The 14,319-nt window shown below is 56.4% G+C and overlaps 2 protein-coding genes across 2 annotated transcripts; one reads left to right on the top strand and one right to left on the bottom strand.

Moving 5' to 3' along the window:
- Positions 1 to 877: 877 nt before the first annotated feature.
- BEST1 (bestrophin 1) lies at positions 878 to 9,469 on the top strand. The gene is made up of 9 exons (XM_007945011.2): positions 878 to 1,029; positions 1,968 to 2,062; positions 2,863 to 3,096; positions 3,674 to 3,828; positions 4,217 to 4,294; positions 4,583 to 4,735; positions 6,458 to 6,538; positions 6,818 to 6,969; positions 8,746 to 9,469. The coding sequence occupies exons 1-9, from the start codon at positions 878 to 880 to the stop codon at positions 9,467 to 9,469; spliced, it is 1,824 nt and encodes a 607-aa protein (XP_007943202.1).
- Positions 9,470 to 10,905: 1,436 nt separating this feature from the next.
- On the bottom strand, positions 10,906 to 13,523 carry FTH1 (ferritin heavy chain 1). The gene is made up of 4 exons (XM_007944889.2): positions 13,387 to 13,523; positions 11,593 to 11,739; positions 11,161 to 11,286; positions 10,906 to 11,070 (listed from the first exon to the last, which is right to left on the bottom strand). The coding sequence occupies exons 1-4, from the start codon at positions 13,498 to 13,500 to the stop codon at positions 10,906 to 10,908; spliced, it is 552 nt and encodes a 183-aa protein (XP_007943080.1). The 5' UTR covers positions 13,501 to 13,523.
- Positions 13,524 to 14,319: the final 796 nt, after the last annotated feature.

The following is a 14,319-nucleotide window of genomic DNA, read 5'->3' as shown; positions in this document are numbered from 1 at the left end:
GGAAGGTGAGCGGGCAGAGAGGTCTGGTGGTAGTGGGGCCCTTTTCCCAAGTGGAGTGGCTGGGGATGTCCTTTCTGAGGAGATGACCTGAAGTGGGAAGTAAGTCATGCAGTTATTGGGGGTACGAGCATCCCCCTCCCTGCAGGAGGGTCAGGCCCTGGGGCCACCCTTCAGCAAACATTATTTGAGTAGCTCCACCAGCCAGGCTCCACCCTGGGCTTTGGGATGCAGCATTGGACAAGGCTGACCCGGTCCCATACATACTTCTTGCTCCAGGCTTATTGAGGGAGGTTGGGGAGCCAATGAACGAGACGGGCTCCAAATACTTCCTGGTTCAGAGGACCCAAGCTTAGTGTGTGGGTGTCACTGTTGTTCCTGCCTTTGTCACTGTAGCAATTTAAGGGCATGCACCATACACAGAGCTACCTATGGGTGGTGTAACCAGTTAATGCGTTAGTTTGTTAACTGAAAGGTTGGCGGTATGAGTCTACCCAGTGGTGCCCTGGAAGTAAGGCCTGGCAACCAACTTTGGAAAAATCAGCCACTGAAAACCTTATGGTTCTGACACCCGTGGGGTCGCCCTGAGTTGAAATCGACTCATTGGCAACTGGTACCTCTGTCTCTAGGCTCACTTCCCCACATCCCCATCTCCCCCAGGCAGTCAGAGCTGGAAAGGCCTTGATGACCCCCATAGCCCTCTCCCAGGGTCCACACAGGGAAGCTGAGGCCCAGAGCAGGGAAAGGCTTGGCTAAGGTCACCTGAGGCTCAGACAGGCCCTGACCAAGCCTCTTGCTCCCTCCTGCCCCCGCCATCAGTGTCCCTGTGTGTCTGTTCACCAAGACCTAAGCCCACCTGCTGGCGGCCCGGTGCCTGGCTATGACTGTGACCTACACCAGCAAAGTGGCCAATGCCCACTTGGGCTCCTTCTCCCGGCTGCTGCTCTGCTGGAGGGGTAGCATCTACAAGCTGCTCTATGGTGAATTCTTCATCTTCCTGCTCTGTTACTACACCATCCGCCTCATCTACAGGTACTGAGGGCAGGGCTGGGCCGGGACTGGGAGGGGTGGCCAAGGCTTGAGCTCCATGGAGGGCCCTCCCAGCCAGCTAGAGGACCAGTGGACTGAGCTGAGCTCCTGGCCAGGTACTGGAAGCAGGGGGCTGGGGAGGAGAGAAAGGAGTCCACAGGCTAAGAGGGTCTGAGAATCCCACAGGCGGCCCTGGGAGGCTCACAGGCCCGGATTTACCTTTTTAAAAGACCAAAACCCTTTGTTTCAACCTGCTTTTAAACCACTGTCCCTTAGATCCCTCAAAATGGTCAAAAAACAACAAAACAAGCAAACACACTGATGTGGAGTCACTTCCGCCTGGGTGGTACAAAGGGTTTGTGCTGATCTACAAACCTAAAGGTTCGTGGTTCAAACCCACCCAAGAGCACCCCAGAAGCAGCAATCTGCTTCCATAAAGTTGTTGTTATGTGCTGTTGAGTCAGGCCCTCCTCAGGTTTCCAAGGCAGTATCACTATGAAGTAGATTGCCCCACCTGCCTTCCGAGGAGGGGCTGGTGGGTTTGAACCGCCAGCCTTCTGGTTAGCAGTCAAGTGCCTTAGGCACTGTGCCACCAGAGCCCCTTCCATGAAGAATACCACATGAAAACCCTATGGAGCCGTTGTACTTTGCAACACATCGGGTTGCCATGAGTCAAGACAGTCAGTTGGGCCTAAAACTGAGCCCTTCAGCAGGTCCTTCCTGTGAGGATTCCTGTCCCAGGAGACCCCTCAGGGTGGCCTTCTCCAGCCCTGGAGCAGAGACCCTGCTGGGCACGTGGCTGTCAGAGGAGACCCCACCCAGCTGAGGCCCCTGAGGCTGAGGCCGCAGAAGGGACTGGAGGGGGTGGGGCAGCCTCCCTCGCCCCCTGGACCATCTCCTCACAGCACCCCCACGTCTCTGCTCCTCGCTCCCCACCCCAGGCTGGCCCTCACGAGTGAACAGAAGCTGATGTTTGAGAAGGTGGCTTTGTACTGTGACCACTCCATCCAACTCATCCCCATTTCCTTCGTGCTGGGTGAGCCTCCCTTCCCGGGCGCAAGGAGGGTAACCAACCGCCCGGGGCGATTTCTAAGTCGCACGCCCCCAACCCCAGCGCCCAGCGGCAGTCTCTACGTCGTGTCTCCCCCTTCTCTACGTCGTGTCTCCCCCTACCCCTGCGTATCAAGAGGAATAGACGCTTCAAGCGATGACTAAGGGAATCGCCTTCCCCCTCCTGGCTGGCTGCTTCTGTCAGGCATCTTTCACGTTTGTGGCGCCTTGGAATATTTTCCTGCGCCTCCTCTGGCGCCCCCTTGGGCTTGCGCTGGGAGCAAGTCGCCCACCGCCACCCCACCCCCGTCCCTCTTTGCTCTGCTCTGCCCTTCCCCGGTCTCTGCGCCTCCAGAGAGGTCCTGGGCGGACCTCTAGGAGTGTAGAGGCGAGGGGGAGGGCCAGGGGTTTGTTGGCCTTCCTGTAGTTGAGGGAAACGTGCAGACAGCAGCCACAGGGACTGAAGTTAGACATAAGGACGTCCTACTACTGTTAGCACTCAAGACCCCGTTTCTGACCGGAAGCGCTGACATTATGGTCCCTGGAGGCTCGGTGCAGGAGGGGAGAGGGTCAGGCAAATTTCTGAAATAGCCAGGGCGGCCTGGAAGGGGGAACCCTGGAGAAATCTTGCTTCTCCAGCCGAGGCTCCTCCTGAGCGCCTCCCAGGGTTGGGGTTGGGTCCGCTCCTATTAGAAAGATGGAGAAACCGAGGCTTCGCCGGCGTGGGGCTCTGGCTGCAGCCTCGCCCCTCGGTCCCCTGCTCCCCTCCCCGGCCCTCCTGTCCAGGCTTCTACGTGACGCTGGTGGTGACTCGCTGGTGGAACCAGTACGAGAGCCTGCCGTGGCCCGACCGCCTCATGAACCTGGTGTCCAGCGTGGTCGAGGGTAAGGACGAGCACGGGCGGATACTGCGGCGCACGCTCATCCGCTACGCCAACCTGGGCAACGTGCTCATCCTGCGCAGCATCAGCGCGGCGGTCTACAAGCGCTTCCCCAGCACCCAGCATCTTGTGCAAGCAGGTGGGCGGGGCCCGCGGCCCGGGGCGGGGCAAGGGGCGGGGAGTGTGGGGCGGAGCCACAGGCGGAGAAGGGCCGGGCTGAAGATAGGTGGAGCCAGAGTCCCTGGGACTGAGGAGTGGGTGGGGCCTGGCCCAGACTTTGCCGAGATCTGGGCGCCGATTGGGTGAGCCGGAGTCAGGTGCCTGGAGAGGGGCGGGCCAGAGACCTCTCCGCGGAGAACAGGGGTTTGAGGCAGTAATTAAGACATTTGGGGGACAAGGGGACAGTGGCGGGGACTGGGGAACTGGCGAGGGTCTACCTCCCCCGGCCCTCCCCTCTCCCATCTCCGTTTCGGGCCTGGAGTTCTACCCCCTGCCTCGCCCTCGGCTTTACCGGATCTGCTCCTGGTTAATAACGCAGACTCCGCCCGCGTGCTCGGTACAGAGCAGTATCTATTAAGCGCGCAGTAACTCCTGAAAGAAGGAGGATGACAGGAGCGCTGAGGTCCTTATGGGCTCAATACGGCTCTAGCCACCCGGGGCCAGCCACCCGCTCTGCAGGTTCCCGCGCCCACTGTCTTCTCCTCTCTGCGCTGCAGGCTTTATGACCCCCGCGGAACGCAAGCTCTTAGAAAGCCTCGAGGGGCCGCACAACAAGTTCTGGGTGCCCTGGGTGTGGTTTGCCAACCTGTCAGTGAAGGCCTGGAGTGGAGGTCGCATCCGGGACTCTATCCTGCTCCAGAGCCTGCTGAATGTGAGCCCACCAGCCGGATGAGGCTGCCGCTGAGGCGGGAGGGTGTGGCCCAGGGAGGCAGGGTGCTGCACAGAGAGAAGGCTTGGCGCCTGGGCGTCTTCCCAAAGCCCGCTGTGGGGTTATAGGATCTTTTCCAAGAGTTCCACAGGCCATGGTTCCCCGCCCGTGCACAGACACACACACAAATCCTCCACCCCCTCTCTAAGTGAGCCTGTGAGAGGTTGGTTCCTTTTGGGGGCACAGAAAGGTTAAGTGAGCTGCCCTTGACCACACAGCCAGGGCTGGACCATGGGTACCAGACAGAGTCTGGTGCCTGGGGAAGTGCTAGGGGTGAGCCTGGGAGAGCAGGCGGTGATCAGAAGCCCAGCCCTCCCTCCTGCCCCCTTAGGAAATGAACACCCTGCGGTCTCACTGTGGACAGCTCTATGCCTACGACTGGATCAGTGTTCCCCTGGTCTACACGCAGGTGAGGAGGAGGCTGGGGGAGCAGCTCCTTTGGCCAACTCAACCTAGGAGGGCTCAGGAAGCAGCCTGTCAGGTCAGAGGGCTTACTTAGAGGCCAAGAGGCTCAACCTAGGATCAGGGGAGAAGGTTCTGTGTAGTGCAAGTTCTGAGAGTCCAGCCCAGTTGAGGCAGTGTGATTTAAAGAGACCCACAGCCACCAGAGCGTGAGAGTCAGCGCAAAGAGGGAGGTTCCTGATCCCAGGGTCCCATCCAGCCTGTTTCTGCCTCTACCTGCTCTTCCTCTTCCCAGGTGGTGACAGTGGCCGTATACAGCTTCTTTGTGGCCTGCCTGATTGGGCGGCAATTTCTGGACCCAGCCAAGGCCTACCCTGGCCATGAGTTAGACCTCTTTGTACCTGTCTTCACATTCCTGCAGTTCTTCTTCTATGCTGGGTGGCTGAAGGTGAGTCACGTGGTCAGGGCTGGCCTCTGTGGGCCTGGCTGCAGCAGCCTGGAGGTGGGAGGAGTTGGGGAGGATGGACAGCCAGAAAAGAAGGTCTCAAATATGGAAAGAAAGGAGCTGGGCCCTGACCACACGCACTGGAAGGGTGTTAAGTTTTTGTCATTTAAATGTTTTCATGTATGAAGAAACTGAGCCTCGGAGGGGGCACCTGATCCCCTGGCTCCACTCAAGGCCTGAAACTCAGCAGGCAGGAGAGACATAGGGAAACCATAGTCAGTGAAGCCATGTGGTGCCCCCTCAATGTTGAGAACGTTCTTCAAGTGTTTGTCCAGAACAAGGGAAATTGGTGGAGTGAGACTGGCAGAGACAGGCGCTGCTGCTGGCTGTTTCTCACCATATCCAGCCATTCCACTCTGGCCCATGTTTGTTCCCTCTCGTTGTTGTTGTTGTTATTTGCCGTTGAGTAGGACCTGACTCATAGCGACTCCTCCTTGGGGTCCGAGGTGGTATCACCACAGAAGTAGACTGCCCAACCTTCCTTCCGAGGAGTGGTTGGTGGGTTTGAACTGCCAGCCTTCTGGTTAGCAGTCAAGTGCCTTAGGCACTACGCCACCAGAGCTCCCACCCTCTCCTTAGTAAAGGGAATCCCTGTGGCACGACCAGTTAAGTGCTCGACTACTAGCCAGAAGGTTGGAAGGCAGGCCTGGCAGTCTGCTTTGGGAAGCCCCACCGTCTTAAAACTCCCTGTGGAGCAGTTCTGCTCTGTGACACATGGGGCGCCTTGAGTCAGAAGCGACTCAACAGCAGTGGCTTGGGGCTTCTGACTTAGTCAAGCCCTGAGGTTAACCAGCCCCCACCTGCTCTGGGACAATGGTTGGCACCACTTGTCCTTGCTCAGGATGCCAGTTTGGGAGGCATTTCATCCCCATGGCAGACGGTGCCCCACCCGCATCCAGTACTCTTCCCGACAGGCTCCTTCCTTATTCTGTTCCCCAGCCCCACCTTCGTCCTTCCCTCCCTCCTTTCCTTCCCCTCTTTTTTGGTGGCAGTGGTGGGTCTCCCTGTCTGTTCTCCTGTGTCCCACACACACACTGTTGCCTCTCCCTGGCCCAGTGATCTGGGGTTTCTACAGAGCACATCACTGTCTGCTTCCAGTGCCCCAGTGGTGCCCCAGTGGTCTGCAAGATGTCCCCCGGACGTTTGCATGTCTCATTACCTCTGCAGGGATTTGTCACCACTTAGAGATTTAGTGCCAAGGAATCTGCCTGCCTGCACCTACCTTGAATCCCGGCAGGCCTCAGCATATGCCTCTGTTAGGTTAGGAAATGAATGAATGAATGAATGTGTGAAGACGTGGATGAGTGAATAAAACTATGCAGTGCCAGGTGATATGCAGTGAGGTGACATAAAGGAGTTGCCTCCAGCTGAGTGATACACTCAGGGACAATATTGGGGACTCAGGGAGAGACTGGCTTGGGGTGTCAGAGGGCGTCAGTGTCCAGGAGGGGAGGGAGTGTGTACTGGGGTGTGCCCACACATGTGGTTATCTGGAACTCTTACACGGTGGCTTTGAAGATGGTGGTCAGGCAGGAAGGGCACTCGTGGTGGTGGTGGTGGTGGTGGTGGTAGGGCTTGGAACTGGCAGGAGCTGGGTTTGAGGGGGCCAGGCAGGGCCTCCAGGAGTCCTGCCTACGATTTCCAGAGCCTCACTTATCCCCCAAGGTGGCTGAACAGCTCATCAACCCATTTGGCGAAGACGATGATGACTTCGAGACCAACTGGATTGTAGACAGGAGCTTTCAGGTACAGGAGGAGGGAGGGAGGCCATCTTATGGACCCATCCCTAGGCTGAATCCTACAGTTCTGCAGGGAGGCCGCACAGTGAATGCCCACTCCCAACCCCCCAGCCAACCATTCACTCAGAATCCTCACCCCAACTTGTGAGGCGGCAGGTAGGCATCACTCTGTCCATTTCCCAGATGGGGAAACTGAGACCCAGAGAGAAGGGAACCTTCAGCCTAGTGCCTGGTCCTGTTGAGTTGACCTTTCTGTTGGACTCCTGCTTCTGTCCCTGGTGACCAGGTGTCCCTATTGGCTGTGGATGAGATGCACCAGAACCTGCCCCCACTGGAGCGGGACATGTACTGGAACGATCGCGTCCCGCAACCCCCTTACACAGCTGCTTCTGCCCAGTCCCGACGACCCTCCTTCTTTGGCTCCGCCTATAACATCAGGTGGGTAGTGCTGTTGAATCGCTGAGGCAGGTGACAAAGCCCTCAAGTGCAGAGGTCTGCCTAAAAACCTAGACTATTGTTGTTGTTATGTGCCAGCTAGTCGGACCGGACTCATAGCGACTCCTCCTTGGGTTTCCGAGGCAGTATCACTACGGAAGTAGATTGCCCCATCTTCCTTCCAAGGAATGGCTTGGTGGGTTTGAACTGCCAGCCTTCTGGTTAGCAGTCAAGTGCCTTAGGCACTGCGCTACCAGAGCTCCCAGAACCTAGACTAGCACTCATTAACATATCAGCCAGGTTCCTAATAGGCACTCGCCACGGTACTAAGTTCTTTGTATCTATTAACTAACTCTTCTTCCCTCCCAATAAGCCTTCTTGATTATCTCCAGTTTTCAGATGATCAGGTGCAGGTTCAGAGAAGTTGAATCAGTCAGCCCCATGTCATAGACAGCAAGTGGCACGTGGGAGCCCGGTATGCCTAGTTCTGCCTGCTTTACTGCCTAACCCTGCGCAGCTTAAGGATGCCTAAAACCGGAAGGGCTCTTAGGGATCTCCAGTCTAAGCACCCCCCTTTCCAAAGCTGGAAACTGAGGGAAGATCCTTGCTTAGGGGGCCTTTGGTGACGCAGTGGGATTTTAGGGCCTGGTTTATAGATAAGCCCGATGTTTGGATGGGAAATGGAGGAGGGGAGGGGAGCCAAGCATGTCCCAGCGGGAGTCTGGGTCAGCACAGTACCTCCCAGGTAGACTTTGTCCTGCACGGGAAAGACCTCAGGCCACCCCCAGCAGCCAAACCTTCTTCCACAAAGTCCTGTTTCCCTTGTTGGGTGAATCCCTCCTGAGCTGGAGGTGGGCCACAGTGGGCTGAAGGCCCATCCCAGCAGCCCTCTTTCCTGGAGGCGACAGTCAGAGTCAGGAGGGCTGTGAGGGTGGCTGTCAGGGTTTCTCCCACAGTGTCAGGCACTCTTAAGAACCAGATGTATTCTGTATGCTGAATGAACTAGAAGAGTCCCTTTACCAGGGTGGGGAGGGCTTGGGAACATCATCAAATGAAGGACAGGGGTTTTGCTGAGGTGAGAAACATTTCTGAAGGCTGTGTCTGGGCTTTGGGTGGCCTGTGCCCCAGCAGTTGGGGATTAGTGGGGAGGAGGGTGGATATTGGCAAACAGTAACACACGGCCTTAGCCTCCATGGAGCACGCTGTGTGTAAGGGAGCTCAAACCCAGTGCCCAGACTCTGAATACAAAGCGTGAGGTATGAGAAAGGGGTGGAACTCACAACAGAGGTCGCCTTGGCTGCCTGGCAGGTGGCCCCCAGCCAGGGTTGGAGCTGGCCCTTGGAAGATGGGGGAATTTGGACCTGGGCTAGGGCAGGTGTAGGTAGTAGCTTCCTCTTGCAGAGTTGGGAAGCCAACTTCCCACTTGGATGCAGCTCTCTGGCCTTGCCCAGATGCTGCTGGGCCTCGTCTGAGCAACCCATACCTGGGGCCCAGGAGTTTTGCTTGCCTCGAGGGAGGGGTTTTGAGGGAAGGAATGGGGAGGAAGAGGAGGCTCCTAAGTGCCAGGCTAGGGAGTTTGGGTGCTATCTGTGGGCAACAGGGAGCTTCGGAACAGTGAGGAGCTGTGCCTTGAGGATGACTGGCAGACACAGGATGGAGCCGAGGGGGAGACATTGTGAGGAAGACCGTGTGTGGCCTTGGCCAGAGGCGGGGAGAAGAGGAGCGAGGTCGGGCTCCGTTCTCTGCCCCTTCCTATGCCCCGAGTCTCCTTCTCTCCAGCATGGATGAAGAAGAGATGGAGTTTCAGCCAAACCACAAGAGCGAGGAGGAAGGCAGCGGGCCCACCAGCCTCATTGGCCGCTTCCTAGGGCTGCAGACCCATGAACACCCCACCAGAACAAACTCAAAGACCCGACTGCTAGCGTACAGGAAGGAATCTTTCCCCCACAAAACGGGTTATGCCAAGCACCAGTTCAAGGACCGCAGAGGGGGCCTGATGTTCCCGGAAGGCCGCCAGTACCATGGGGACCGCGACGACAGCAAGCCCTTGAAGCTGGACACCTTCAGGTCAAGTCCACCGTATGAAAGGTCAGGCTACCATAGTGCCCCAGAGACGCCTCTCAGCCACACCCCCATGGTCTTCCCACCCAGAGCGTCAGCGCCCTCAAGGCTCGGCAGCCTCACAGACATAGAAGCCACTGTCAACAGCCAGAGCCTAAACTCTCTGGCTCACGGGACCAATGGTTCTGAATTGGTCCCCGAGAGGACTGCAGCCTCCAAGGAGCACCCAGAAGTAAGTTATGGGAGGAGGAAAACTGTCGAGTTTAACCTGCCAGATATGCCAGAGGCCCCTGCGTATCATCCCAGCAACGTGCACAGTAGATTCAGAGATCATGGCGAGCCCTACTGGGACTTGGAGAACAGGTCTGTCCCTGTCACTGCTCTCTCCCGTGGCCCTCCCTCCCCACTCCTTAGCCTTCCCTCCCTCCACAAGGGTCTTTGATTCTGTCCAGGTAGCTGGAGGGTGTTCATTCAGCATTGGCTCAGGGAGCACACCTGGTTCCCCCAGCAGGGGCTCTAGGGAAGCCTTGTTTACTTGACCAGGGGTCTGACATCACCAGAAGGTAAGACTTCCTGAGGACCCAGGTCAAGGAAGAGGCTGCAGCAAGGAATAGAAGAGGGCCACCGGGCTGGCAGGCCAGGGGTTATCTTTGGGCACAGCTGATTTGAGCAGAGGTGGCCGACCCAGAACCCTGGGGCAAACGTAGGGGCTTCAGCCTAAGAACTTGACTTACTGCCCGGGCTTAGTTGGGAGTTGCTGCTGCACCAGTGCTGTTCAGGAAAGGTGGGTGGCAGGCCCCGCCTCACTTCAGAATCGGCAAGTGAGGGCTTCGTCCCTGTTTCAGGCACGTGAAAAAGTGCTCCTTGGGCCTCCCTTTATTCCCAAGGATTTCTAGGATACTCCAGACTTTCACCCAACTCAAACAGCCCCTACTGCGCTTCTAGCCATGAAGCAGAAGTTTAACTTCCTATTTCTAGATTCTCAAGCTGTTCTGTGGTCAGAACACGTAGCTATTCTGATTGCAACTTGCAGAGGGCTACAATCTCAGTCTAGTTCTAGAAGGAAATTTTTACAAAATTCCTGTTTTGTTTAGTTAGCAAAGAACAGTTGGCTCTGCAGTTCACTAACGCTGTCCACTAGTTCTCAGTTCTCTCTTCAGATGTTTCAGCGTTTCCGAAGACTAGCTTTTCCTGCAGCTATTTTCAGAGCTGGGACGAAGGGCCATGCCATACTCACGTCTGTTCTCTCATATTCTGACAGAGATGATCTGCACTCCTAACCTGTTTCCCAAGAGGCTTTACCAGCCTGGTCCTCACCTGCTTGTCCACCAGAGGGCCACTGATCCAGTCACAACTATACAGCCATCCACACTGAAGACTGTTCTTATGACAGCCTGAAGTTTATAGTTAGCCTAATGGGTAACTCAACCAGCAGGACTACATCTGAGTCTCTAAATGCCTCCTGCAGGAGAACTGTGCAAGTTAAGATCAATCACCGGGAACACATAGCCCAGGGCCAGTCCTTAGTCCCATCTGAATTCCACACCCTCACAGCTCGTTAACCTTTCCCAAACTAAAGAGTTTAATAAATACAAATCCTCTTAAAAGTGTCATTTTATTAAGTGTGCTTGAAACTGAAACTGGTGTTTAAAGGATTTGACCAAGCTGACCTCGCCAGACTTCTGGCCCACCCCTCGAGATATCCAAGACAACAGCTGGGTACCAAATTGCTTTATCTGAAGGAATGGTACAAATGAAAGAACTTAGGTGAACATTTTGGTACAACTGATAGAAAAGGTAAAGATAAACCCAACATGCACGCGCTGTCTTGGTGAGCAGGGAGGTCACCCCGGGGGCAGTGGGGAAAGGGGCTAAAACTTAGCTCTCCCCATCACAGTTTCCCAGGGTGTGCTTATCGAAGAGATACTCTGCTAGGCCAGATTCCGGGGCCCCCATCTTGCGCAAGTTGGTTACGTAGTCACCCAATTCTTTGATGGATTTCACCTGCTCATTCAGGTAATGCGTCTCGATGAAGTCACACAACTAGAAAAGAGAAAAGGGAACAAAGGTATTGGCAAGCCATCCAGCCCCCAGGGCAACCAACAGCCTCCCCGTATTGTTTTCAGGACTCACATGGGGGTCGCTCTTGTCAGTGGCCAGTTTGTGCAGTTCCAGTAGTGACTGATTGACACTTTTTTCCAAGTGTAACGCACACTCCATTGCATTCAGCCCACTTGCCCAGTCATCACGGTCTGGTTTCTGGACAAAGAGGACAGGTCAATGCACCTGCAGCCTGCACCCACTCACTCCCTGAACAAGACAGCAATCACCTAACACCCACCACCACACTTTGGCAAAAGGGACAAGGCTTCCCCTCAGGGCTCCCGATTTCACATCCCAGCCCACCACAATGTGCCTACTGTAGCTTTGTGTCTGAAGGGCAGGCACCAAGGCCAAAGCTGCCGGTGGCCTCGTTTAGAGGACGGCTACTGGTCTGAGTGGTTCCTGACATCTGAGCAGTGCTGGGTGATCACGAGACCCAGTGGCGCCCAGAGCCCTGCTCACCTTGATATCCTGCAGGAAGATGCGGCCACCTCGTTGGTTCTGTAGCTTCATCAGTTTCTCGGCATGTTCCCTCTCCTCGTGCGATTGGTGAAGAAAGTATTTGGCAAAATTCTTCAAAGCCACATCATCGCGGTCAAAGTAGTAAGACTGGAAGCAGAACGAGAACATGTTAAGCTGGGGACCCCTGAAGGAAGGTAGCTGTGAGGGGCCAGCGAGTAGTAAAGGTGGCCTTAACCCAAGCCTGCCCTGCTCAAAGCCTCAGAGGTGGTGGTGGCCAGTGCCCACGGATACTGGAGGTAGGTGTGTTCCTGGATTGAATGTTGCTGCTCTACAATACGGAATTGGAACGGCACCCTTGGAAGTCTCAGACTCCAGGGAACCTTTAGAAGATCCCACGAACCTGCCTCCAGCAGAGGGTCACGGGGCTCTGGATCATCAGAGCCCGAGTACCGCCTCCCCCCACCATGCTGACACTCTGTGCATTTGCCAGTGTACAGCAAAGATTGCTGGATTGATTTCCAAAAGTAACCCTCCATGCAAGGTGACAGCGGTGGGCGAATGCTGATGCAAATCTATCACCAGCAAAAACAAAGATCCACTTTCCACTGAGTCAATTGCATCTCATAGTGACCCTATAGGGCAGAGTATAACTGCCCCATAGAGTCTCCAAGGCTGTAAATCTTTATGGAAGCAGACCGTCTCATCTTTCTCTCATGAAGTGGCCGGTGGTTCGAACTGCTGACCTTTCGGTTCGCAGCTGAATGCTTTTACCCACTGCACCACCACAGCGCCTATGTATCAACAGTACAAACCAAACGTGTGATTTTCAGTTTTAGACACTTGCTGTATTCAGGTGTTCCTGAAATGGGATAGCAGTCGCAAAAATCCAGGCCAGCTTTCAAACACACTTAGTACCTGACCACTCAGGTAATTGCAATTACAAGGAGATTCTAAGACTCCTATCACAAGCTGGAATTCTACCCTGTGTGACATTACTACGGGGCGATGGGGATTCCTTGCCCACCTACTGTTGCTGGACTTTATCAAGAACTAAGGGTTCAATTACCAGCCAAAGCTCTTCCTTTCTGGTTAGAAAAACAAAACAAACCAAAAGACTGGTGGGTTTGAACCGCCAGCCTTCTGGTTGGCAATCAAATGCCTTAAGCACTGTGCCACCAGCGCTCCTTTCCAATTAGAGTAAGAAGCAATCACATTCCCGAGGCCTAAAGGTGCATTATTAAGAAATTACTGGATGATGGCAGGAGAGAAGATTATTGCAGAGATAGGCTTCAATCCAAGTGGGACTTATGCAGAGCCGGAGGTGTGGAGGCAGCTGCTCGCTGCGGGAGGGGTCCGCCCACGGGAGATAAGCCACTTAGCGCCAGCCCCCGGGGTTGCTATTCGACACCATTACCCAACAGGCCCGTCACACACGGGGAGGCTGGGAGCCAATACCCAGGGCCACACTAAGGAGAAATGATGGCATGCAGGTGCAAAATGCCACCTTCCCGACTGCAGACTTGATTACACAGGCCCAAATCCAGGATTGCGGGCAGTTGGCACCTCCACACAGAGCGGTGCGCAAGCCGGCCCCCGCCCACGAGGGCGCCCTCCGGGAAACGGCACAAGAGGACAACAGCTCAGATGTAGAATGTCTGCGAGTGCGAAGTCCTGGGACACCTCCAGCGGCCTCCATCTTCCCGAAGGGCGCCCGGGGGCGGGAGAGCCGCCGATGACCACACCCTCGCAGGCCCCGAGGAGACCCCGCCGCCCTGCCCCGCCACAGGGCCTCACCATGGACAGGTAGACGTAGGAGGCGTAGAGCTCCAGGTTGATCTGGCGGTTAATGGCGGCCTCCGAGTCCTGGTGGTAGTTCTGGCGCACCTGCGAGGGGGACGCGGTCGTCATGGCGGCGGTTGAGGAGTGGCGGCAGCGGCTGTGCGGAGCTGGGGCGGCGGCGGGGGCCTTGGGGCGTCCGAGGGCGCTGCTGTAGGGAGGTGACGAAGGACTAGCTGGGAGCGGCGGTTGGGGGAGGTTGGCGAGCGCCGGGTTCCGTTCAAGCACTGTTGAAGCAGGAGACCGCGGCCACTCTGCGAAGAACGTCTGGCTCTGACGCCTGCGCGGCCGCCTCTTATACCTGGAGCGGGCGTCAGCCTTGTCCCGGCCAATCAGGGGCGCACCCCGCCCCCGCCGCGTATAGCCCCGCCCCTTCCGGTGGTCACGCGCGGGAGGGCGTCCTGCTGGAGCGGGGGAGGGAAGGGAAGGGAAGGGGAGGGGAGTGGAGGGGTGGTTCCACCCGGGTGGCTGGGCGGCTGCGGGGAGCCCTGGCCTTGGGGAGCCGGGAAGGGCCTGAGGGGGTCCCTGGTGATGAGAGGAGGCGCGCTGGTGCCTCTACGGGCAGTTTGGGGAGGTTGGAGCGAAGACCTGGCGAGTAGCGGGTAGATCAACTCTGCGCCCTGACTCCAGTGCCTGAGGCTGGCGGGAACTGATCCCTGGATTCTCAGAACACAAAAGGGAATCCCGAGGCCCTTGGCTCAGGGCATGTTATTAAAAATCGGCGCACTGCAGAAGCAGTTACAACACCCTGAAGTAATTATCTTGTTTTGCAAGGTGGGAAGATGGAAGGTGGAAGTGGGCTTTCGTTGGCGGAGTGAGTCAGAGGTTGCCTTTGCAAAGGGCTCACTTTCTCTTCCCCAAAGCCCAGGAAGGAGCAAAATGGAGGGGGCC

The sequence above is a fragment of the Orycteropus afer genome, unplaced genomic scaffold (assembly GCF_000298275.1).
Source record: "Orycteropus afer afer isolate SDZICR_OR568_19922 unplaced genomic scaffold, OryAfe1.0 scaffold00130, whole genome shotgun sequence".
In the NCBI taxonomy this organism is placed as follows: Eukaryota; Metazoa; Chordata; class Mammalia; order Tubulidentata; family Orycteropodidae; genus Orycteropus; species Orycteropus afer.
The sequence above is the reverse complement of the archived record's forward strand: the minus strand, read 5'-3'. Positions and strand labels throughout refer to the sequence as shown.